Here is a 23,896-nt window from a genome sequence, read left to right on the forward strand (position 1 = left end):
TGGACTGTCCAAGGGTCGCGGTTCCACCACCCACGTGTCAAGCAGGGCCGGCTCCGCTCCCTGCGACGCGGCCCCGGGTGTAGCCCGAGATTTTGAAGGTCGTTTGGCCACAGCCCCAGGGTTCCCCAGCCACTCGGCTCACAGCCTGCGCCGGGCGGGCGGGGACGGCTTTCCCCGCGCGGCGGCGGCGGCGGGAGCTGAAGGTCAAATCCGACCACCTTCGGGATCCAGCCAGCCCGCCGGAAGTCCTGCGGGCGGGGCGGGGCGGGCGGGGCGGGGCGGGGGTCTGGCCGCTGAAGGGCGGAACCCGGAACTCTGGCGTCCCTAGGCTCCGGCGCGTCTTAGCTGGATGGAGAGACGGCCGCCTTGAGACCGCGGGACGCGAGCGATGGGTGAAGGTTCCCAGTCCGGGGCCCCCGAGACCGGAGTGTGATGGGGGAGGCCACGTGGGCGCTTCCATCCGCCCACCCACTTACTTGGGACCGCGGCGGGGAGGGGCTCGCCGCCCTCCTGGCGGTAGCAAGTCCTGCGTCCGCAGCCTCTGGAGCAGGCCGAGCCACACCGGCGGTGGGGGGCGCGGGGGGACGGGGGGGGCGGGGACCTGGCCTCACTTGACCTCCCAGGGTTCCGGGAGCCCCAGGTCAGAGAGGCAAATTCGCGGGCGTCTGGGGGTAGGCAGGTCTCAGGCCCGGCCGGGAGAGCCTGAAGGGCGAAAATGTTAGCTCTGGGCGACGGAGGAAGCAGCCCTGACTTGAGCAGGCCGGAGACAGTGTAGTGCCCGGTGGTCGGGACTGGGGCCTGGGGTCGTGCCGCCCGCGCTAAATCCTCGCTCCGCCCCATTCTCTCTGTGTGACATGGAGAATGGCCTGCACCTCCCTGTGCCTCAGTTTCTGGGTTTGCGAAGGGACAGAAAAGGAAACTGAGGGTTGAGAGGTTTTACTAACTTGCTCAAGGTCACACAGCCAGCAAGTGGCAGAGCCCAGGCCTAGCTAACCCCCCAACCTATTCTAGAAAGTTCTGCTGTGAAGCCCTCCCAAGGTTTTCCTCACCCAGTGGACCCAGCTTAGCTTTCCTCATCTGGCTCTCTCCCCATAACCCCCGGGGGCAGCGCAGGCAGCTGAGCCCCCTGGGTAGTGCCAATGCTCTGGACACACTGGGTGTGGATGAGGGGCTCCGGAAGTGCAGGCTCCATGAATGGTCGCTCTGTGTTTCAGGTCTCATCTCAGAGCTGAAGCTCGCTATGCCCTGGGGCCACATTGCTGCCAAAGCCTGGGGCTCCCATAAGAGCCCCCCAGTTCTCTGCCTTCACGGGTGGCTGGACAATGCCAACTCCTTTGACAGACTCATCCCTCTTCTCCCAAAAGGTGGGCGTGAGGCTGAATGGAAGCCAAGGGGTGAGGCAGTGGGACTGCAGGAGAATCAGGAAGGGGAGGTGGCTGACCTAGACGCCTTCCCCTACCCTTTCCCTCTGTCTCAGACTTTTATTACGTTGCCATGGATTTCGGGGGTCATGGGCTGTCATCCCATTATAGCCCAGGTTTCCCGTATGACCACCAAAACTTTGTGAGTGAGGTCCGAAGGGTCGCAGCAGGTGAGTAAGAGACAGAGCCTGTATGTTCATCTCTGTGTGTTGTGGGGGTGTGTGTGGGGGGGGGTGCTCTGGGACATGCCCTCATCCTTGGAGTTGGTTGTGGCCAGGAAGCAACGCTGGCTTGGGCGTGACTTGAGGTCTGGCCCCAGTTCTGCCAGGAATTCATGGGTGACTTTGGGAAAGCTGGAGAGAGCTGGCAAGAAGAGCACACTTCTTCCTGCGAGTTCCACCCCTGCTGTGGAACTGGGACTCCTTTAAGTGGGTTTCCTGAGTGGGGCATCCCAGATGCTGGGGAGGGATTTCCAGAGCACAGCGACTGCAGGACAGAGGGTGCGGGGAGGCTGAGCCCATCCAGACCTGGCTCCGTGTGTTTTCAGCCCTGAAATGGAACCGTTTTTCCCTCCTGGGCCACAGTTTTGGTGAGTACGCTTTGGCCAAGACCTGACTGGTCTTGGGCTGTGGGGCTGTGAGGAAGGGAGGGGAGTTGGTACACAGGTATCTTTCCCTTGCACTTCTGGAACCGCAAGGGGAGATGGAGGGGGTTCATCAGACATTGACCCTTGGGCACCATGCCCTCTGGCCTCAGGTAGCTCCCCAAGGACACGTGGCCCCGTAGATAGCAGTCTCCGGATCTGACGAGGGAAACAGGGTCATGTCTGATGCAGGGACCCCGTGGCCCCAGAGAGGGAGCCTCAAGTTTGATAGTGAATGCAGAGCCCGGCCTGCTGGTGGGGGCCAGGAGCCTGGCCCCTGGCTCGGGGCTGGCTCGACCCCGGGGAAGGAGTTTTAGAAGGACTTTGAGAGCTGGGGAATATCAGCTAACTACTCTTTCGTCCCCCCAGGTGGCACTGTGGGTGGAATGGTGAGTAGCTTACAGTGACCGTCCCTGCTCGTGCACCAGGTGGGTGGGGAGAGCAGGACGACGAAGGGGAACTTGCCTGGAAAGGGGAGTGCCTCCTCACATCGGGAGTTCCAGGCAGCGTTTTAGTGACTGTGCCAGCTTCCTTTGTAGGCCCTGTGATAATCACTGTTGTGAGGGCATTCCTGATGGAGTTAAGTGTTCCAACAGTGCCCATCTCCTCCGTCACAGAGAACCCTGGAGTCCAGCCCCAGGGTCGGGAGCTTGATGCTGAATGCAGACTGGGAGTAGGGGAGAGAAGGGTGCCCTGAAGGGATAGGAGATTCTTGCTGGCCTCTTGGGCAGCACCCTTTCCCCAGCCTAAAACACCGGTGTCTCCACAGGAAAGTGAGTCCCTTTCCCTGCCTACTCTCCCCTTCATCTTTCCCCTTTTGTGTCACATTATAGTTTTCCTGTATCTTCCCTGAGATGGTGGATAAACTTGTCTTGCTGGAATCCTCGCCATTTATCCTGGAAACTAACGTAAGGACAGGGCTTTTCATGCATGCTGTCGCTGGGGAAGACCTGGGTCCGGTCCCAGGTAGTGCCCTCAGCCCTGCCTCCCTCAGTGGGGCGGGAGGAGGTGGCAGAGGGTAGACAAAGGGCCTCAGGGCCCCCCCCCCCCCAGAGGACAGGGTTATGCTACTTACACCCTAGGAGTGGGCAAGGAACAGGGCGTGTGGGCCTGGGTCATCCTTGGGAACCCTGTGTGTGGCCTGGAGTCTGCAGGATGCCAGGTGGGTCACGAGGCGGCAGGGGTGAGAGAGGGTAGAAGCAGTGGGTTGAGGAAGCTCTGGGGGCGCACGGTTGGGTGCGCCCACCTGCACTTGTGCTCAGTCAAGTACCTTTGAGCTGTGCACACACTGCACAACTGCACACAGTAGACCTGAGTGTGGACCCGTGGGAAAAGTGCTGACCCCTCTCGCCACCACCACCAATGACAACAACCAGTGCTAACTCTGCATCTGAGTGCTGGCTCTGCCGTTTCCCTGCTCTGTGACCCTAGGCAGGTCACTTTGCCTCTCTGGGCCTCAGTTTCCTCACCTGTAAAAGGAGGAGGTTGGAGTAGAGGACTGTGGAGGTGCCCTCCAGCTCTGACAGGTGGTCGTTCTGTTCCCGAGGGCTCAGCCTCACATGGGTCCTTCATCAGTTTCAGTTTTCTTGTCCATAAAATGATCACAGATTCCATAAGGGCAAGAACCGTAGCTGCCTCTTTACCACCACCTGCCGAGTCCCGGCACACAGTGGGTGCTTGATAAACGTGTGTTGCATGAGCAGAGAGCTCGTAGGTTACTGTGAGGATTCACTGAGACAGCGGTGGCTGCCACTCTTGCTGCTTTACCGGTTTTACCCACTGAGTTGACACACACAGTGCCCCCAGGGGCTTCCTCCATCTTCAGCCTGATCGTCCAGCTGTCCCGGGCCTCAGGCAGGGCTGGGATGGCTGTGACCGAGGCAGTCACAGGGCTAACTGGCAGGGACTGATCCCATGCCGCCGCCCGCTGGGCCAGAATGCATCTTGGGCCAGGCGGGTGTGCAGCTGAGGGGCTCTTGAGGGTGGAGGGTGGGGCTGGGCGAGGGAGCAGGCCCCTTTGCGTGCGTGCAGCTGGGAGCCCCGCCCTGCCCACCCAGCAGAACCCATGAATCCTTAGGAACTGGAGAACATGCTGAGCTACAAGCGGAAAGCCATAGAGAACATGCTGCAGGTGGAGGCCTCCAAGAAGCCCTCTCAAGTGGTCAGCCCAGAGGAGATGCTGCAGGGGTGGGTTCCGGCGGGTGAGACCGGTAGCGTCAGAGGCCTGGGGGAGCTCTGGACCACGGAGGGAAGAGATCTCTGGGGCACAGAGGAAGCTTCCTTCTCCTACTGGCAAATCCACAGCAAGCCTGCTTCTCCCTGTGCTCACCTGGCACTCCTTAGCCGCCCCAGCTGGGGCTTGAGCTGCATTCTCCCCACCCCTCCGCATGCTCTCTGCCCCCCTCTCCACACACACACACACACCCACACCGATGCGAACATCCCCATCGGTACAGGCCTGTGTCCTAGTGGGGTAGCCTTTTCCCTGCCCTCCTCTCCTTTCATCTGGCCTCCCCTGCCCCAAGGCATCCAGTGTCCTCCTTGTCTCCCCCAGGTTCCTGAAGAACAACAGTCATGTGGGAGAAGAGTGTGGGAAACTCCTCCTGCAGAGAGGAACCACACAGGTGGCCACAGGTAAGGGACTCGCTGTCCAAGGCCGTTGCTTATTGGCACTGTGCTTACTGAGGAATGATGATGGCTAGGCTTTATGGCTGCTTGCTCTGGCCCAGGCATGATGCTTAGTGCTTTACAAAAAGTATCTGCTTTAGCGCTCCTACTGCCCTATTTTCATCCCGTTTAAAGCAGGGGAAACTGAGGCTCAGAAGGGCCAAGCGGCTTGTGCCAGGTCAGGCGGCTACTGCCTATCCTGGAAAGCCACGTCCTGTGGGGAGCTTGGTCAGGGGTCTTGGGACTCAATGTTGGGGTACAGCACAGCCCTGCTCTGCTGATCCTGTGTGGTGGGTGCCTGGTGTCCGAGGCTAGACTTTGAGGACTCCCGTGGGGCAAGCGACTTTGAAGATGGTTTTCAGAATGGAGAAGCGGAGGTGGGGGCACCTTGGCTTCAGGGCAGCATCAGGCCTGTGTTTTCTACACTTTATCTCCCAACATATTCATTGAAGAAACCTTTTACTCGGAGTCCGCTCTGTGCCCAGCCCCTTGCAAGGCTGCAGGAGCATGGTGAACCAGAACAGACACCCGCCCAGCACAACTCCAGGGGGCGCCACCCACAAGCGCCCTTGCTGGCAGCGACTGCCCCAGGAACTCAGAGATTGTGGGCAAGCTCCTTCCCACAGTCAGACTCCCTGGTCTTCTTAGGTGACTTCAGTTTGTAAAGAACCAAACGAGGCAGGGGTCAAAACCCCAAATGCCTGTGGGAGCTGAACAAGTTGTGAAATTATGCCGGCTGCTGGGAGTGGGGCCGTGAGAAGTGGTGGGGATTGTGGCACTGAGACCGTGCGCCCTGCAGGAGGGCGGCTCCCAGGGCTTATCACATGGGAACTCGGGGCTCCTGTGGCCAGAATTTCTAGCTGCTCAAAAGGAGCCAGAGGTCTGCTGTGCTGTAATATTTTTTTTGGCCGCACCACGTGGCACGCAGGATCTTAGTTCCCCAACCAGGGATCGAACTCGTGCCCCCTGCAGTGGCAGCGCGAAGTCTTAACCACTGGGCCGCCAGGGAAGTCCCTGCTGTGTTGTAATGTTTCTCAGAAGTTGCCAACACACCATTAGGTCAAGTGCAATATACCTAAGGGGGTTGGAGACCCGTTCTTGTCTTGGTTACCGTCTCTGAGCGTTTGTCTGGCCCTTCCTGCAAATCCATCATGGAGGAGGGAGGTCGATGGCAGAGGGCGTGGGCGCCAGCTTCCCTGATGTGCTGGTACAGATGGCGGGCCAGAGGGGCCCCCGTGCAGAAGTGGGCTAATCCAGAATTAGACGTGCACCTGGCCTGGGAAGCCGATTTGGCCAGCCCAGGGTCACATGAAACAGTGAGCAGACGTCCGCTAAGCCACTTGTCAAGGGGGTGGGCAGAGGAGGTGGGAGGGGTGGGCAGTGGGCAGGTGGCTGGATCGTTGTGTCGGGCCCAGCCCCTCCGCAGCAGTGTGGCCCTTTGAGGCCCGGGGTTAACCTAAAAGAAGACCAAGCAGCCTCCCAGACCCAAGTGGGCGGGGTGACAGCGGGGGAGCCGGCATTCCAGGACCCTCCTGAGCCCGTTCCCTCAGGCCCCAGAGCCTCCGAGAGCCCCCATTCCGTTCTGGAGCTGCACACACCTCCGTCATCCAACCCCATACCCCCCAACTCTGAATTCCTTCCCTAGGGCTGCCGTCACAAAGTCCCACAGATGGGGCAGCTTCAACAGCAGACGTTTACGTTTACTGTCTCACTGTTTCAGAGGCCAGAAGCCAAGGCCAGAGTGTTGGCAGGGCTGTGACAGGCTGTCCGTGCCTGTCTCCTGGCTTCTGGTGGCCTCAGGTGTTCCTTGGCTCATGTGTGACCCTCTCCCCACGTCTTCACAGAGTGTGAGGTGAGAGCACTTTGGAAAAAACAGCGGGTAAGGGGCTCAGGATGTTCAGTAGAAGGGCCTGGGTTGGCCTTGTGGAGAAGGTGACTCCTGAACCCCATGGTGCAGATGAGCTGCCGGGAAGGGCTTGGTGCACGAGCTCCATCAGGCTTGTGGGAGAAACGAGGCCGTGAGCCAGGGCGAGGAGGGAGGCCAGCTCCTATCTTATCTACCTCTTATCTGCGTTCCCATCACAGCCCTGGCCCAGGCCTTCGAAATGAGGTCAGCGTGTTAGCGTGAAGGAGGGAAGGTCCAGCTCCGGGTGGGGTTAATGACCAAGGACGGTCTGTTGTCAGCATCCACGGCCTGCAGCCGGCCCACCATGTGGGTGCTCAGACCCTGTCACAGGCTGGGCTGCTCTGGGGCTGTGGGCATGATTTCTTTTGACTCGCGCAGTTTAAACACAACAATTTGGCACGAGGGGGATTTTGAATAGGTTGCTCATATTTAGAATAGAGAGAGTTTATGTAAAAATGGAGATTTCCGGTTTCTTTTGAAAAATGGCAACACCTGGCAGCACATTCTGCCTTCCGCATAGGTAAGAACAGCTGCGCGGAGACCCTGCTGTGTGCGAGTGGGCGCTGCACCCACTCTGCCCAGCCTCTGCGGTGAGTCCGTGACCTTGGCAGGTCCCAGCAGAGGAAGCGGGTGGTGCACCCACCATCCTGATACCTCCCGGTATCCACCAACACAGAGGCTGTCCAAACTCAGAGATTTTTATGGGGGCTTTATCACATAGGCGTGAATGATGGTTAACCCAGGCTCTAGCCGCTCTCCCTTCCCCGAAGGGCCGGGCTGGAAGTTCCACCTTCCTAATCATGGCTTGATCTTTCTGGTGACCAGCCCCCATCCTGAAGCCATCAAGAACCCACCAGGGGTCACCTCATTAGAACAAAAGACACTCCTATCGCTCAGGAAATTCCAAGGGATTTAGGAGCTCTGTGTCAGAGATCAAATGTTCGGACAAAAGATGCTTCTTGCACTTTCACCACTTTAGGAAATAACAACAGTTTTTAGGAGCTCTGGCTAGGAGCCAAGGACCAGGACTAAAATATATGTTTTGTTATATCACAGTGTCACAGTCCCTAACTGTTGGCAGGGAAGTGGGGAGTCTATGGTCCTGATAATATCTCCTGCATTCAAGACCATTTCATTTTTTAAAATTATTTGTTTATTTATTTATTTATTAATTTTTGGCTGCGTTGGGTCTTCGTTGCTGCACACCGGCTTTCTCTAGTTGCGGCTAGCAGGGGCTACTCTTCGTTGCGGTGTGCGGGCTTCTCATTGCGGTGGCTTCTCTTGTCGTGGAGCATGGGCTCTAGGCGCACAGGCTTCAGCAGTTGTGGCGCCAGGGCTCAGTAGTTGTGGCTCGCAGGCTCTAGAGCGCAGGCTCAGTAGTTGTGGTGCACGGGCTTAGTTGTTCCACGGCATGTCGAATCTTCCTGGACCAGGGCTCAAACCCGTGTCCCCTGCATTGGCAAGCGGATTCTTAACCACTGCGCCACCAGGGAAGCCCCTGGACTCCTTATTTAAGTGACATCTGCACTGGCCCACTGGTCTGAGAAACACCATTCCTGCCCTCACAAAGGTCACTGTCACAGGAGAGGCAGACAGAAAAGCAGCCGGCTGCGGGAGTGCCTGGGGCACGTCAGGATGTGTCAGGTGGAAGCAGGCTTGAAAAGAGCTGGAGGACTTGACCACAGGGAGGAGCAATTCTTAGGGCAGAGAAAACAGCACGATGGGGGTCCCCAATACCTGGGGGGTCACCCCACCCCCAAGAAAACCCCCTTTTTAAGTCTTTTCACATCCTCTCAGCACCTGAAACCCAGGCCTGGAGGAAGGAGGAGGGCAGTGAGCCTGGGGGCAGGGGCACCCAGGGGTCACCCCTGGTCCTGCACATGCAGCAGGGCCAGTCATCTGTGCAGGGAGGTCGTGGCCGGAGCTGAAGGCAGCCCAGAAGCCTCAGCCGTGGTTTGATCAGGCTGAGATGATCTAGTAGTGTGGAAACCAGAAAACCTTCCAACGACATGGTCCTTCTAAGTATTTTGAGTCACAGATGCCTAAGAACCTCTATCAACAATTAGCTGTGGGACTTCCCTGGTAGCACAGTGGTTAAGTATCCGCCTGCCAGTGCAGGGGACACGGGTTCGAGCCCTGGTCTGGGAAGATCCCACATGCCGCGGAGCAACTAAGCCCGTGAGCCACAACTACTGAGCCTGTGCTCTAGAGCCCACGAGCCATAACTACTAAGCCCATACGCCACAACTACTGGATCCCACGTGCCTGGTGCCTGTGCTCCACAATAAGAGAAGCCACTGAAACAACGAAGAGTAGCCCCCGCTCGCCGCAACTAGAGAAAGCCCGCGCACAGCAGCAAAGACCCAACACAGCCAAAAATAAATAAATAAAATAAATTAAAAAAAAAAAAACAGCTGTGAATTAAAAAGAGACCAAACCCCTTGTTGTCCTGGAAGATATGATCTAGCAGAGGGTAAATGATAGAGTGCATTAGAAAGTGCCGGAAGGGACTTCCCTGGTGGTCCAGTGGTTAAGAATCCACCTTCCAGTGCAGGGGATGCGGGTTTGATCCCTCGTCGGGGAACTAATATCCTACATGCCATGGGGCAGCTAAGCCTGCGCCACAACTACTGAGCCAACATGCTCTGGAGCCCGTGAGTCACAACTAGAGAGAAGCCTGCGCACCACGATGAAGATCCCAGGTGCAGCAGCTGAGACCCGATGCAGCCAAATAATAAATACTAAAGAAAGAAAGAAAGTGCTGGGAGTTACGGAGAGAAATAAATCAGCGGGGGATGGAGGGGCTCTGGTAAGATGTTTGTGGGTGTAAAGGGGAGGTCCAGGAGGCCTGGCTGGGATGGTGGCATTTGAGCAAAGGTGTGTAGGGAGGAGGGAGCAGCCTTGCTTCTCCTGGCCGGCACGTTCTCCTGGGGTGACCCACGTCACCGTATCATCTCCCTTTCTCACTCCCTGCGCTGCTCACATCAGGCAGCCTCCAGGGTCTGAGATTCTGTGACCTCCCTGAGACCCTGCAGCCCTTTTCTTTGTTTTTTTTTAGTATTTATTTATGCATGCATGCTGCGCCAGCTCTTAGTTGCGGCACATGGGAGTTTCGTTGTGGCACACGGGCTTCTTAGTTGCCGTATGTGGACTCTTAGTTGCGGTACGTGGACTCTTAGTTGCAGCATGCAGACTTTTAGTTGTGGTAGGCATGCGGGATCTAGTTCTCCGACCAGGGATCGAACCCGGGCCCCTTGCATTGGGAGCACGGAGTCTTATCCACTGAACCACCAGGGAAGTCCCCTGGCAGCCCTTCCTTGAGGAGACATTGCCCAGGCGGGAACTGCTGGGTGTCCATCCTCATTAGGTGAGGCCAAGTTGCCCCCACTGGGACCGTGGCAGAGAACCCAGCTGGAGCTGGGACGACCCAGGCCTCTCAACCCCTCCAGCCTTTCTTTTTTGGCTCGATTTCTCTCCAACAAGTGAGGATGCAATCCTTAGCTCTTAGGCACTTCCTGGTGCTTAAAGATCCGAGTGAACATTTTAAGGTTCTCAGAGATGAGACTACGATGCCGGGTGGGTAATTGTCCCACCACCATCATTCTGTGCTGCCCTCTGGGATGGCCGGGGAGGCACCTGCATGGGCTTTCCTGTCCGTGGCAGGGTAGCTGTGGGCAAGCTCTGCTCTGGCTGAACCCCAAGAGGATATTGGGGGTGGTCTCTGCAGGTCCAGGCTGAAGAAATGAGCCCTGGCTGCACGGGGCCCAGGGTCCCAGGGGAGCCGAGCTGAGTTCCCCCCGCCCCCCGCCCCCTGACAGGCGGCGCTGAGGCCATGTCTTCATGCTTCCTTCCAGGTCTGTTTCTGAACAGAGATCGGAGGATCACTAGGGTGAGTGCTGCTGTCTTCCCACCCTTCACAGTGTGCCTGTCAGCTTCTTTCTTTTTCTTTTTTTATGGTAGTAAAATATACACAGTACGATATTTATGCTATATGTAAATTCTGTGCCCAGTAATCCCAGTCCTAGATATGTACCCGGCAACAATGTGTGCTGTGCGCTCCATAAGACATGTATGAGAACATCCCTGGCAGCTTTATTCATCATAGCCCCAAAAGAGGAATCACCCAAATGTCCATCAACAATAGAATGCATAAACTGTTACACATTCATACAATGGAACACCACACAGGAATGAAAAAAGCACAGTTACAGAGCAAAAGAAGCCCAAACCAAAAAAGAACACAATGATTCTATGTATATGAAGTTCAAAAAGTGGCAAAATTGATCTAGGGGGGTGCCCTTGGAGAAAACCCCTGAAGGGAGCCTGCTGGGTGCTGAGGGGTTCCAGGCCTTCATCCGGGTCATGGCTGCACGGCCGTATCCGTATGTCAAAGGCCGTAATGGGCTGACACCCAGGTCTGTGGACTTGGCTGTAAGTTATACTTGAATTAAAAGAAAAATACAGATCTGAGGATGTAAGTGGACTAGGAAAAGGAGGTCAAAGGAGAGATGGAGAGGAAGAGAAAAAAGAAGCCAGAGGGACTTCCCTGGTGGTGCAGTGGTTAAGAATCCACCTGCCAATGCAGAGGACACAGGTTTGAGCCCTGGTCCGGGAAGATCCCACATGCCACGGAGCAACGAAGTCCGTGCACCACAGCTACTGAGCCTGCCCTCTAGAGCCCGCGAGCCACAACTACTGAGCCCACGTGCCACAACAGCTGAAGCCTGCGCGCCTAGAGCCCGTGCTCTGCAGCAAGAGAAGCCACCGCAATGAGAAGCCCGCACACCTCAATGAAGAGTAGCCCCCGCTCGCCGCAACTAGAGAAAGCCCGCGCGCAGCAACGAAGACCCAGTGCAGCCAAAACATAAATAAATTAATTAAAAAAACGAGGCTGAGAAGCTGGGGTAGGAGGAGGTGAGGGGCAGTTCACGCCTGAGCTGAGTCCTGGCACCACCTCCTGTTAGCTGTTGACTGTGACATAGGGACTTAGCGTTTCTGATCCTTCGGGGAGGAGATAATGTGTGACGTGTCTGGGTCCTCAGTAAATGCTCATGCATTGGGCCTCGTGGTTGATAGGGGAGCCTCTGCTTCTGGAAAAGCCCCTGAGGTCACTGTGGCCCGAGGAGCAGGAGGTGGCTGGGAGGGGTTAGTGCAGAACGACGACAGTAAGTGGCTGAGCAGGCAGCTGTGTGCCAGTGTCTTCACAGGAGTCGTAGCTTCATCGTGATGCTGTAGCACAGCGCGACAGTCGGTCCGTATGGGAGCTCTCTTGAATTAACCCGCTCAGTACACGCTCACTGAGCCCCGCCTCTGTCGCGCCGTGTGCCAAGAGCTGTGAACACAGAGAAAATCCTGAGAGCTTCTGCCCTCAGAGGCTTCTTGGCCTAGAGCGGCACAGTCCAATAGAAGTATAATGTGAGCTCGTGTTAATGTCACGTCTTCTAGTGGCCGTATGAACAGTGAAAACAGGTGAAATCAACTTTAATAATATTTTCTAACTCAGTGTATCCAAGGTGTTACCACTTCAGCATGTAATCAACATAAAAAATTATTGAGATATTTGACATTGTTTTCTTATACTAAGTCTTCGAAATCCAGTGTGCAGTTTACACCTACAGTGTGTCTCAGGCTGGACTAGCCCCATTTCAAGCTCTCAGTAGCCACAGATGGCGGATGGTTACCGTGTGGACAGTATAGACCTCTTAAATGGTCGTAAGACGGGGAGGTCAGGGCTGTGATGGAGGCCAGCAGTGGCTGCGGGGACACCAGGGTGCACTCTTTCTGCACTGTGGCCTAAGCAGGTTTCTTTCTCATGGAAACAGTCGGTGGAGGTAAGTGGGCTGTGCTTGCCGAGAGTCCAGAGCCCAGGCTGGCTGGGCAGCGTTACAGGGCAGCCCGTGGACCGGGAAAGGAGGTGTGGAGGGGCCACGCCTCAGTCCCAAACCTAAGCCCAGAAGTAGCCCAGGTCACTTGTCTGCATTTAGTTGCATGGCCACACCTGGCTGAGGGGAGTCTGGGACATGTCTAGCTGGGCAGCCATGAGCCCAGGAAGAGGGAGAACAGATTTGGAGGTGGAGGGGGGGAAGTCTCTGGCCTGAGGGAGTTAAAGCCCTCTGTTGAGGCAGTGATACGGTTGGGCAGTGGGCTTGGTCCTGGTTAGGTGGCCGAAGGGGCCCCCACTGTTCCCAAGAGAGACCGGTTTCTGCCCCCGCAATGCCAGAGCCTTGTGGTGAGAATTCTCTGGGGTTTTGTCTCTGCAGCCAGAGTATTACTTCAATTTCATCAGCAGGGAGCTGTTTGTGCATTCCATCAGGAAGCTGCAGGCCCGCGTCCTGTTCATCAAGTAAGTCTGAACCAAGCGCCCCAGACAGACGTGAGTGCCAGGAATCTCCAGGTCTCCTGGTGTGAGACCTCTCCACCATCTTTCTTGGGCAGCCCCCGGGCTGCTGGTGTGTGGAAGGCAGGCAAGGCAGTGGGAGGGCTTGGGCAGCTGGGGATGGGAAAGGACCGCACCACACTTTTCAGCAGGTGTCTGTATCTGTGGGGGGCACGCCCAGGTAAGGCAAAGAGACTGGCAGACACTGGAGTCTGGCCCTTGCCCTCCCCAGTCCTCCAGCCACCCCAGGTCCCTGACATCCCCAGGCCTACACTGCTCCTGTCTGTCCTCCCTTCCCCCACCTGCTAGCCAGAAGCCATCCACTGCCTCTGGGTGCCACAGCACGGTGAACATCCTTTGGTGTGGCTTAGGTGCCACCACCCACTCCACTGCAGCCATCCTGGACTGGCAGGAACTGTGACTTCCAGGGACACATCTGCCGAGCACAGGGGTTTAGAAGGCATGGACTCGATAGGGGCAGATCCAGACCACAGTGAGATACACTGCACACCCCTAGGATGGCCAGACTCTAAAAGTGAGATAACAAGTGTTGGTGAGGATGCAGAGAAACTAGAACCCTTGCATGCTGCTGTAGGATTGTAAACTTTTTTTTTTTAAATGGCTGCATTGGGTCTTCGTTGCTGCGCATGGGCTTCCTGTAGTTGCGGCGAGCGGGGGCTACTCTTCGTGGCGGTGCGCGGTCTTCTCATTGTGGTGGCTTCTCTTGTTGCAGAGCTCGGGCTCTAGGCGCGGGCTTCAGTAGTTGCGGCGCGTGGGCTCTAGGGCATGCGGGCTTCAGTAGTTGTGGCGCACGGGCTTAGTTGCTCCACGGCATGTAGGATCTTCCCGGACCAGGGCTCAAACCCATGTCCCCTGCATTGGCAGGCGGATTCTTAACCACTGCACCACCAGGGAAGCCCCTGGTATTGTAAAATGGTGCAGCCGCTTTGGAAAAGTCTGGCAGTTTCTCAAGCCATTAAATTACCATGACCCCGCAGTTCCACTCGTAGGTGTTTCCAGCATCTGTGCACACAACAGCTTGTACTGATGGCACACAGCAGCATCTTTCCTAATCGAATGAATAGTGTTGGAGGCAACCCAGATGTCCATCAATGGACAGATGAGCAAAACATGCTCCATCCACACAACGGACTATTGTTCAGTGACAAGCGGAACGCAGCACTGATACACACTGTGACGTGGACGGACCTTGACAACATTAGGCTAATTGAAGGAAGCCAGGCACAGAAGTCCAGGGAGCATATGATTCCATCCACATGCAAGTCCAGATAGGGAAACATACAGAGACAAGGCCGAGCAGTGGTTGTGTAAGACCAGGAGCTCTATGTGGAAACTGTAGGTGCGGGATTTTTTGTTGTTGTTTAGGTGATTAATTATGTTCTAAAATTGACAGTGGTGATGCTTGCACAACTCTGAATATACCAAAATCCACGGAATTGTACACTTTAAATGGGTGAAATTATCTCCAGAAAGCTGCTAAAAGAGAAAGAGAACGCACGGACTCTGAGCCCGTTCAGATCCCAGCTCCGCCATTCAGTGGCTGTGACCATGGCCAGGTCCCCTGAGATAAACCTGAATTGCTTCACTTGAGCAGGCCTCAGTGAGCTGTGAGTGCCTGCGGGGACCGAATAACTCAATCCTGAATTAAACCTGGGCTCCAAGGGACCCAGCTGTGGGAAGATTGGAGGGACGCCCAGGCTGGTCTCAGAGCCTGGAGCCCAGGGCTGGGGGAGAGCATGCAAGGAAGTGGTCCCAGATGAACCTTTCTTCTCGTTTCCCAGAGCAACCCAAGGGTTTTACGATCTGAGGAGAGAGAATGATGCCAACACGGAGCTCGTGCTATTCGTGACCAGCTCACTGAGATCCACCCTGAAAGAGGTGGGTACGTAGGGCTCAGGGCAGCTGGGCTCCAGGAGGGGCTGCCAGGCCGCCCCGGGCTCCAGCTCACCCATCTCTTCTCTTTTCTTGCACTGGGACCTCTGGTCTGGCCCTAGGTCTAACAGGTGACCCCCAGGAGCTACCAGACCTCACTCCCTGCTGCGGTCCCTGGAGACCTGGGGGGTCACGTAGATCAGCACAGAAAGCAGCCTTCTCATTGGCAGCATCTCCTGGCTTTATTGTCCTCACATGTTCCCTGCGCCACACCCAACTCAGCACTGCCACGATTTCCTAGGGTCCCACATGGGAACAGATGACCAGTCTCATCAGTGGGTGCTGGCCTCCCAGTTGGAGGGCTGGGACGTGTGCTGTGACTTTGCCCTTTGCCTGGGTTCCTGGGAGCACCTGGCATTTTATGACCATCATCCACCATAAACACCTGACCCTGGGGCCTGTGCAGACGACTGGGTGTCACTAGAGGGAAGCCCGTGTGGCTGGCTGGCCAGCTGCAGTGCCTTCCTGCCTTGTCAGCCTTTCTCCCGAGCAAGGGCGAGTTTGAAAGGCTGATGGTCTATTCCTTTTGCAAGTGGACCTTATAAGATGCTCAGAACCAGCAGCAGCCCCGACTACCAGCCCCCTCCCCAGCCTAGCTCTACAACTTCAGCTCAGAATGGCCTAGAACCCCAGGGTTTGGGCTCTTCCCTCCCAGACAGGCCTTTCTCACTGGTTTTGAACCAGGCCCTGACACCCCCCAGGGGGTGCTGTGACTGACTGGGGCCCGCGAGGCCACAGGTCAGGCACTGCCAAGGCTCCTGTGGTGGACACTTGGAACCACTGGGAGGCAGCAGGCCGTGGGAAAGCCCCAGTGCGCCAGAGGGGCCCGCAGAGCCCTCCACTGGATCATCTCACCACGTGTCCCCTCCCTTCCCCAGAGGTTCCAGTACGAGCAAGTCCCCGGCAACCACTACGTCCACATGAACCAACCCCAGCACATGGCTGGTATCATCAGCTCCTTTTTACAGAGCAAGGAGAGGATCCCAGCCCACCTGTAGCCCTGGGCCAGGGGCTACAGACGCCTGCTCAGCCCCAGACTCCCAGCTCCCAAGCCCAGGCCAGGCGTGGTGGGGACAGGGCCCCCTGGTCCTGAAGACCAGCGTGGCCGGAAGAGAATCCTGTGGCAGAGCCGGGGCGGGGGGGGACGGGGGAGGGGATACAAGATTCTGACGCTAACATCTGTGACTTCAAGGGGGAGACGGTGTCTGGGTGTGGGAGTTACCTGTTTTGTGACTGGGTAGCAGGCAGAGGGAGGGGCTGGGATAGGCCCACCGGCCTTTTGTAGCCTTCTCTTGGCACCCAGCTGGATGAAAAATAAAATGTTCTTGTATTCTTTCTGCGTTTGAGGCTGTCTCACTGCCCATGGGGCTTCTCCGTTAGGCGGAAGGGGAGAACACAGCAGACACTTAGCCCTAAGAGGAGAGTCCAGAGACAGGCTGGGGACAGAGCCCATGACAGGGAAGGAGCCACTTCCTGGGCCAGTGGCTTCCGGAGTCCAGGTCCTTGCGCCGGGCCCCAGGACTGCCAAAGCACAGGAGCCAAGGGGTGACACTGTCCTGTACCCCACATGACGTGGGCTCAGATCTCTGGGGCTGACGTGTGGTCCCTCAGCCTGGGCACGGCTGCTGAGATGAGTGTTGCAGGCCCTGTGTCCTCGCTGGCCACGCACTGCCACCCAGTCCCCACCCCTCTCCACGGGGCCCGCGGTGGGTGAGGCTCAGTAGGGTCGGAACTTGCGCTGGGCCCGCATCAGCTCGATCCTCTGCTTGTCCTCCTGGAACTTCTTGCGCAGCTGCGCGAGATCTGGGGCGAGAGGGGGTAAGACGAGACAGGGCCGGGATCAGACAGGCCGGGCGGAAGCTGCTCCCGCTGCCCCCTACTCACGAGGGCAGCAGCCCCTCCCTCAGTCCCCACTCCCCGCTGGGGGCGCTCCGCACGGCCGCCCCCCTCCCCCGTCGCCTCTGCGGTGGGAACCGGAACCAGACTGCAGCCCAGTCGGAGGGCAGAGGCTGAAGTGGAGCAGAAGGGACACCAGAGGTTTCAGGCGGAAAATTCACCAGGTCGAAGAGAAAGCAGAGAAAGCCAAAAGGCACTTGCCCCCTTACTACCCCGCCTCCAACACGCCCCCCAAGGTGAAGGAAGAAGGTTCTGGGGCTGCTGGGAGACCCCCGGGACACCTCTCCCAGCCCCTCCTCACGGCAGCTATCAGGCCGGGGGCGCGTGTCAGGAATAAGGGGCCTCCACCTCGAGACTGCCACAGAATACATGCGGCGACTCCGGTCACCGGTCAGGACGCCGGGTGTGGGGTTTTGAGCCCAAGGGCGGGGAGGCTGGTGGAGGCCCGTCAGGCGGGGCCAGAGGAGCGCAGAGCGAAGGAGCGGTGGGCACGGTGTGGGCAGGAGCAGTGAGGCAGGTGAGGGCGTGGTGTGACCAGGCGGCGGGGTCAGGGCCTCCCCCGTGCAAGGCCAGGACCCTCTCCCGGGTCCACGGGGAAGCCGTCCTGCCAGCAGGAGACCAGGCAGCCCGGGCCGCGAGCTCGGCATCATAGCCCCCGAGAGCAGCCACAGGTGGTCAGGGGCTCCCTCTGCGTGTGGCTCCTTGCCGGAGGCTGACAAGGGCCTGGAGGTGGGGCCTATATCCCAGGTGCCTGTGCAGCCTCAATACCCAGAGGCACCCGCAGCTGCCTCGGGAGCAACAGGGAGCCCATGACACGGGGACGCTGCCAGGCTGGGACCATAACCCCAGAGCCTGTTAGGAAGTCTGCGCCCAAGAACGCCCTACCCGCCCGCAGGCCTGGCGCCTGCCGTCAGGAGCTCCGTGTCTGGCCAGGGCTGGCAGAGCGGCCACAAGACCGCGTCCACAGCCTGGGCGCCCAGGGCAGGGGGCCGAAGGACAGGGGCCTGGGGCGCGCCCTTACGCTCCATCTTGGTCTCGCGGTGCTGCCAGGCATAGAAGTTGAGCAGCTCCTTGCGTGCACGCTTCCGCTTCTCCCTCTCCAGCACCCGCAGGCTGGCCGCCTCCGTCCTCGGGAGCACCGGCCGCCGGCCGCGGCGGGTCACCTTCACCCAGCCCTCCTCGTCAGGGACCCCTTCCTCCTCCTTGGCCTTAGCCTCCTCCTGCAAAGAACGTAGCCCTGGGATGGGCAGGTGCCTGGGAGCCGCCCTGCGGCCCCAGGAGCACCTCACCTCCCCCTCTCCGCTCTCCCTCCCGTGCCCAGGACCGCCCTGGCGCCGCTCACAGGCACCCAGCACCGTGTGAGCGGCTGAGTGTGGGGGAAGGGCGGGGGGCAGACGTGCCAACGCTGCCTCCTCCTCCACCCTCGACCGTCCTTTCCCTAGAGACCATTCCTCCTTTCCCTAGAGACCATTCCGAGACTAGATGTTACCCAGCCAGGAGGCCCAGGGCTCAGCAGAGAGAGAGGAGCCTGGACTCCACCAGCTGCCCGTGTGGAAGCCCCACCTCAGCCATCTTCTCGTCGTACGTCTCCATGAACGTGTCCACCTCGACTCTCAGGGCCTCGGGGTCCGGCACGGAGTCTGCGTAGTCTCTGATCCACTCTGAGGGAGGAGGGAGCGAGAGAGACGGATTCCAGGCCCGCCCCTCGGGGCCCCGCCCAGGACCTTGCAGGCCAGGTGGGATCATCTTGCACAGGCCGCGTGGAGGGAGACTCGTGGGCCAGGGTTCGGGGCGTGAGGAAGAGCCTAGTGGTGGCAAGCTGGGCCCTCACCTATGCCCACCCCGAATGCCAAGCTCAAGCCTCCCACACCTGCTCTGAGGGCGAGGGGACACGGCAGACGCCAGCCCACAAAGCTCCCCTCCCCGACCCAGGGCCCAGGGCCCAGGAAGGAGGCACCCGCTGGCACCCGAGGTACTGACTGTGAACGCCGCTCTTCACAGGGTGACTCTCTGTTGAGACCAGCAGAGGGCCCTTCAGGGCCAAGGCAGCTGACACCGCACGTGGCTTCTGGAACACCACGTAGGCCACCTGGAACCCCTGGGAGGGGGAGAGATGTCAGTGCCAGGAGCCTTCCCATCCTCCCAGCCATCCCAGGCCTGGCCCAAGGGCTCCCCCCTGCCCTCAGCCTGACTTGTCGTGGGGCCGGGGGAGATGTGCTGGGCTGTTCCTGAACGTGAAGGTAACCAGGAGGTTGTTCTAATCCAGGGGAGGGGCGGCCACACTCCTAGTTATGCAACTTCTGCTAAAAATGACCTGATCCCACCTCTTCACCAGGGAGAGGTGAGACACTCAGGACTTTTGTTCCAGGTGTGGGAGGGACTCAGGGAAGAGCGTGTCTCCCTGGGCCAGGAGTGGACAGACAGATGGGGCGCTCACTAGTTCAAACTCCACTAAACGGGAGGAGGTGTGGACTCAAGGCACACAGGGAAACGAGGCCCAGGCCACCAAGCCTAAGAAAGAATCGACCTCAATGCGGGACGCAGCGGGTGGCTCAGGGAGGCCCCTTGGGCAGTGAGCAGAGATGCCCCTGAGCTTTCACCCAGGACAATGGAAAGAGCCAGACAGGACACGGCAAATCTGGGAAAGGAGTGGAAGCTGTTTACCTGACAGCCCTCCTAGACCACACAGGCCAGGACTGGCCTGAGCACAGGGAACGCTTGCAAGTCCCACTGCCACCCCTGACACCACCTTCCCCTTACACACTGGGGACACTGCCCTGGCCCGACCCACACCATCCTTCAAGCAGACCCCAGTAGTGGAGGCTCACAGGAACTGGCTTGGGGTGAAAGAACTTTGACTTTGGCTCCTTTGGGCTCTCAGCAAGATCCGGCTTCTCCTGTAACTCCACCGACTGGACAGGGCCGCAGGGGGACAGCAGGCGGGACAGGCACTCCTGCCGTGGCCGGAGAGAAGCACAGTATGAGCGGCTACAGGGCCTTTCTGGAGCCTCCCTCTGCCCTGGGCAGCACTGCCAGGGCACCGGGGCCCAGAAGGTCTCGGAGTCCAACCTGGGGGCCTGCACAGACGGCCTGGGCAAGCCACCACCTCCTCAACACAGAGGTCACAACCCCGGCCCCCCACGGCCCCAGACAGCAACCTTGTGAATTTTCATGTTCAAAGCTGTGGGTAAAAAGTCCACTGGCCGGGGACTCGGGAGGGAGGACACAGAGGTGAGACAAAATTCAGGTATAAGCTTTTTGGCTTTATGACAGGACCCTGCTAGAAGCACGTGCCCAGGATACGCTTGGTCTGTTCCTGAAAGGGATTTCTCCGTTTGAAAGTGAATGATCTGGGACTTCCCTGGTGGCGCAGTGGTTAAGAATCCGCCTGCCAATGCAGGGGACACGGGTTCAAGCCCTGGTTTGGGAAGATCCCACATGCTGCGGAGCAACTAAGCCCGTGCACCACAACTACTGAGCCTGCGCTCTAGAGCCTGTGAGCCACAACTACTGAAGCCCGCGTGCCTAGAGCCCGTGCTCCGCAACAAGAGAAGCCACCGCAATGAGAAGCCCGCTCACTGCAACTAGAGAAAGGCTGCGCGCAGCAACAAAGACCCAACGCAGCCAAAAATAATAAAATAAATTTTTTTAAAAAAAGTGAATGATCCGTAAAGTAGGAGTGGGTTCTCAACTTTTTAAAAAAATTATTACAAGAACAGGTAGGGACATTTTTACTTTTATTCTGAGTACTCTGATTTTATACGAAAACCAACTAAGTTTTACTACCTGAATCAGCCATTTAAAAAGAGTTAAATCTGGGAATTCCCTGGCTGTCTAGTGATTAGGGCTCCATGCGTCCACTGCAGGGGGCACGGGTTCAATCCCTGGTTGGGGAACTAAGATCCCACATGCCGCGAGGCACAGCCGGAAAAAAAAAAAAGAGTTATATCTACTCCGTTGGAATCAGGATGCTGGTTATCCTTGGTGGGGGGAGGGGCATGACGGGACTTCTGGGGGTGCGGGTGATGTTCTGTTTCTCCACCTGGGTACTGATGCCACAGGTTTACTCAGTTTGTGAAATGCAGTGAGTGCTACACTTCGGTCCAGGCCCTTCTCCATACATACACTAGTCTTCAGGAAAGGTTAAAAATGACACCCTCTCCTCTCACTGTTACTTTGTCTCTTTAACTGTAGAGGAATCGTTTAGAAATTAGTATTTCTTTTCTGTAAAAAAAAAACATCGAAAATCCAGCAATTCCCTTAATTTCTCTTCTGTAAAATAATGAAATACCAAATTTAACAGCTTTTGTGAAAAAAAATTTAACAGACATGTCTGCATAGTAGACTCAGAGGTAATTTTATTTTCTTCTACTTTTCCTATTTTTTACTATGGACATGTATCAGATTTTTATTTTTTTTAACATTTATTTATCTATTTGGTTGTGCTGGGTCTTAGCTGCGGCACGAGGGATCTTCGTTGTGGCATGCAGACTCTTAGTTGCAGCATGCGGGATCTAGTTCCCCAACCAGAGATCGAACCTGGGCGCCCTGCACTGGGAGCACGGAGCCTTAACCACTGGACCACCAGGGAAGTCCCGTCCCTCAATTTTTTTAAAAAAAGACAATGATTATGTTGTCAGATGTCACACAAGTAGTTGGCACAACTTTCACAATACTCAAGAAAAATGTTTGAGAACGTGTGTCTCTGTCTTCATATGGAATTATGGTAGACAGAGACAGTTATGCATCGATCGCTTTAAGCAACAGAACATTTCAGCTGTATTATTAACAGTACCTGCAATGGACATAAATCAATTTTATAATCAAGGATAAAAAATACATAACTCAAACAATTCTGGGTAACATACAAAAAGCTCTGGGTTCCCTAGGGAATTATATTTTTTACAACACACCTTTAAAAGGCCAATCTCCTGTCACAAGAGAGGCAGCCTTACAGATACCACCCCTCAGGGCTTCAGTTAGCTGTTTCCACTGCACCACTAAGGACTTGGTGGGGGGCCCGTAGGAGCCCAGTTCTGCCTGGAGCCCCCGCCCCAGGCTCAGGTTCCCTCCCAGACACCAGTTTACCTCTGTGCAGTATGGGGGCACATTGAGGACAAAAAGGGTCCGTTTCTGAGGCCAGGAAGACTTGGTGCCTTCTCGAACTTTGTGCTCTCTCACATAGAGGTAATGAGAAGACTGCTGCTTTTCAGAGAATTTGATGGGAATGGCTGGAAGGAAAATGGGGACGGGGAGGGACAGCATGAAAGTCAGGTTCAGGCTGTCCATTTCCAGTCCTGTGTGTCTGTCTGTCCATCCATCCTTCACTGAGCCCTTCCCCTAGGCAAGGCCTGTGCAGGGTATTATGCAGGCTGGGAGGGTGAACAGATAATCTGCCCAGAAAGGGCTCCCAAGCTTGCGGGAGAGAGAATGTGAACAGGATGCGAAAGGAGAGAAGTTCCAACTCCGCTGCTCTTGGGGTAAACAGCCAAGTCCTTACCGTGGCCGCCTCTGCAGCCTCTTCTCACCCCACCCTCCCCCCTCCACACCACATGCTGGCCCCTCCGGCCTCCTCTCTGTTCCTCCAATAAGCCAGGCCCTCACACACGCTCTCCCCTTCCTGAAACATCAACCCTCGTCCTTCCACCCATCCTTCAGGTTTTCACTTCACTTCCTCAGGAGAGCCTTACACGCCAGGTTAGATCCACCTGCTCTGCGCCTTCTTACCTTCTCTCACGGTCTCTATGTCTCTATTTGTGTGATTTTTTTTTTTGGCCACACCATGGCATGCGGTATCTTAGTTCCGCGACCAGGGATCGAACCCGTGCCCCCTGCAGTGGAAGCACGGAGTCCTAACCACTGGACCGCCAGGGGAGTCCCTTGTGCGATGATCAGGCCGATAGCTGGCATTCCCATAAACTTTAACCCTCATCAAGCTAAGGACTGTTCTGCTTTTCTCACCACCTTCTTCAGAACACAGTGAGGATACAGTTGCAACCCCTGCGCTCAGGAAGCTCACACGGCGAAGGGAGAAAAGGACAACAAGTAAGCATGTAACAAGGTCGATCAAATAGGAAGGAAACACACAGAGTGAAGTAGTGCAGGGTGATGGGTGGCAGAAGCCTGAGGACAGGCCATCGATCGGGACCAGCTCTTCGAGGAAGAAACATTAAAGCTTACACCAGAATGACAGGAAGCCGTGGAACAGCGCAGAGCTGTCTGAGGAAGAAGACCCAGTAAGTTACAAAAACGCTGAGGGTGTAAAGAGCTTGTTGCCTCAGAGGAACAGAAAGACAGAGCTGTAGGTCAGCAGGAGCCAGGCTATGCGGGGCCACGCAGGTCAATGGTGGGAAGTGTGGATCTTGTTTTAGGTGCTAACTTTCGCCTCTGGAGGGAGTTCAGTGGGTATGGGCGTGTGAGGCAAGCTCTGATTTAAATCTGACTTTAGAAAGAACATTCTGGCTCCTGGGTGGAAAACGGAAGGCAGAAGAACCAGTGCGGAGGGCACAGGCCAGGTGAGCGCTGAGGGGGCTGGACTAGGAACTGCAAAGGGGAGCTGGTAAGCGGACGGGCGCACCTCAGGGGGAGAGTGTAGACGGACGCGGGTTCGCCCTGGGAGAGTGTAGACAGAGGTGGCTTCACTCAAGGGAAGCGTTAAGCAAACTAGGCTCGTCCCAGGCGAGTGGAGCCAGATGGGAACAGGGCGCCGCGCGGGTCTTGGGGGGCCCCGGGCCTCACAACCTTCCGGGCCTCATGTCCAACTGTGTGGCTGCTCCTGGGGGCCCAGAGCCACTGCCGACCCCGAGCCTCCTGCCGACGAAGCCTGGCCGTCCCCCGGCCCCGCGTCCCGCAGCCCCTCACCTGAGTAGCCCGGCGGACTCAGAATCCCCTTCTCAGACTCCCGCGCCGCACGCTTCCTCCCGCGCGCCACCATCTTGCCAACCGGAAGCCGCGGCGGCCGCTGGGCGTTGTAGTTCGGCTCAGGGAGCCGTTTCCGTGACGACGGCGCCGCCTGGGGCCCCGCCCCTCGGTTT

At 57.1% G+C, this 23,896-nt stretch overlaps 2 protein-coding genes across 3 annotated transcripts; one reads left to right on the forward strand and one right to left on the reverse strand.

Annotated features, from left to right (window-relative positions):
• Positions 1–289: 289 nt before the first annotated feature.
• SERHL2 (serine hydrolase like 2) lies at positions 290–16,301 on the forward strand. 2 transcript variants are annotated; one of them, XM_027107873.1, is made up of 12 exons: positions 290–392; positions 1,215–1,364; positions 1,478–1,591; positions 1,969–2,010; positions 2,434–2,453; positions 2,898–2,972; positions 4,142–4,251; positions 4,619–4,698; positions 10,492–10,526; positions 12,898–12,980; positions 14,816–14,912; positions 15,845–16,301. In XM_027107873.1, the coding sequence occupies exons 1-12, from the start codon at positions 389–391 to the stop codon at positions 15,962–15,964; spliced, it is 930 nt and encodes a 309-aa protein (XP_026963674.1). In that variant the 5' UTR covers positions 290–388; the 3' UTR covers positions 15,965–16,301. The 2 variants fall into 2 exon arrangements, with proteins under 2 accessions (XP_026963674.1, XP_026963672.1); XM_027107871.1 differs by having other exon boundaries at positions 297–398.
• RRP7A (ribosomal RNA processing 7 homolog A) lies at positions 16,173–23,855 on the reverse strand. Its single transcript, XM_027107876.1, has 7 exons — positions 23,724–23,855; positions 21,951–22,093; positions 19,691–19,816; positions 18,843–18,960; positions 18,426–18,523; positions 17,884–18,082; positions 16,173–16,769 (listed from the first exon to the last, which is right to left on the reverse strand). Exons 1-7 carry the CDS (start codon positions 23,794–23,796, stop codon positions 16,684–16,686), a joined length of 843 nt encoding a protein of 280 aa, XP_026963677.1. The 5' UTR covers positions 23,797–23,855; the 3' UTR covers positions 16,173–16,683.
• Positions 23,856–23,896: the final 41 nt, after the last annotated feature.

Source organism: Aethalodelphis obliquidens, unplaced genomic scaffold (genome assembly GCF_003676395.1).
Source record: "Aethalodelphis obliquidens isolate GAN/ISIS:26980383/991018 unplaced genomic scaffold, ASM367639v1 scaffold8, whole genome shotgun sequence".
NCBI lineage: Eukaryota > Metazoa > Chordata > Mammalia > Artiodactyla > Delphinidae > Aethalodelphis > Aethalodelphis obliquidens.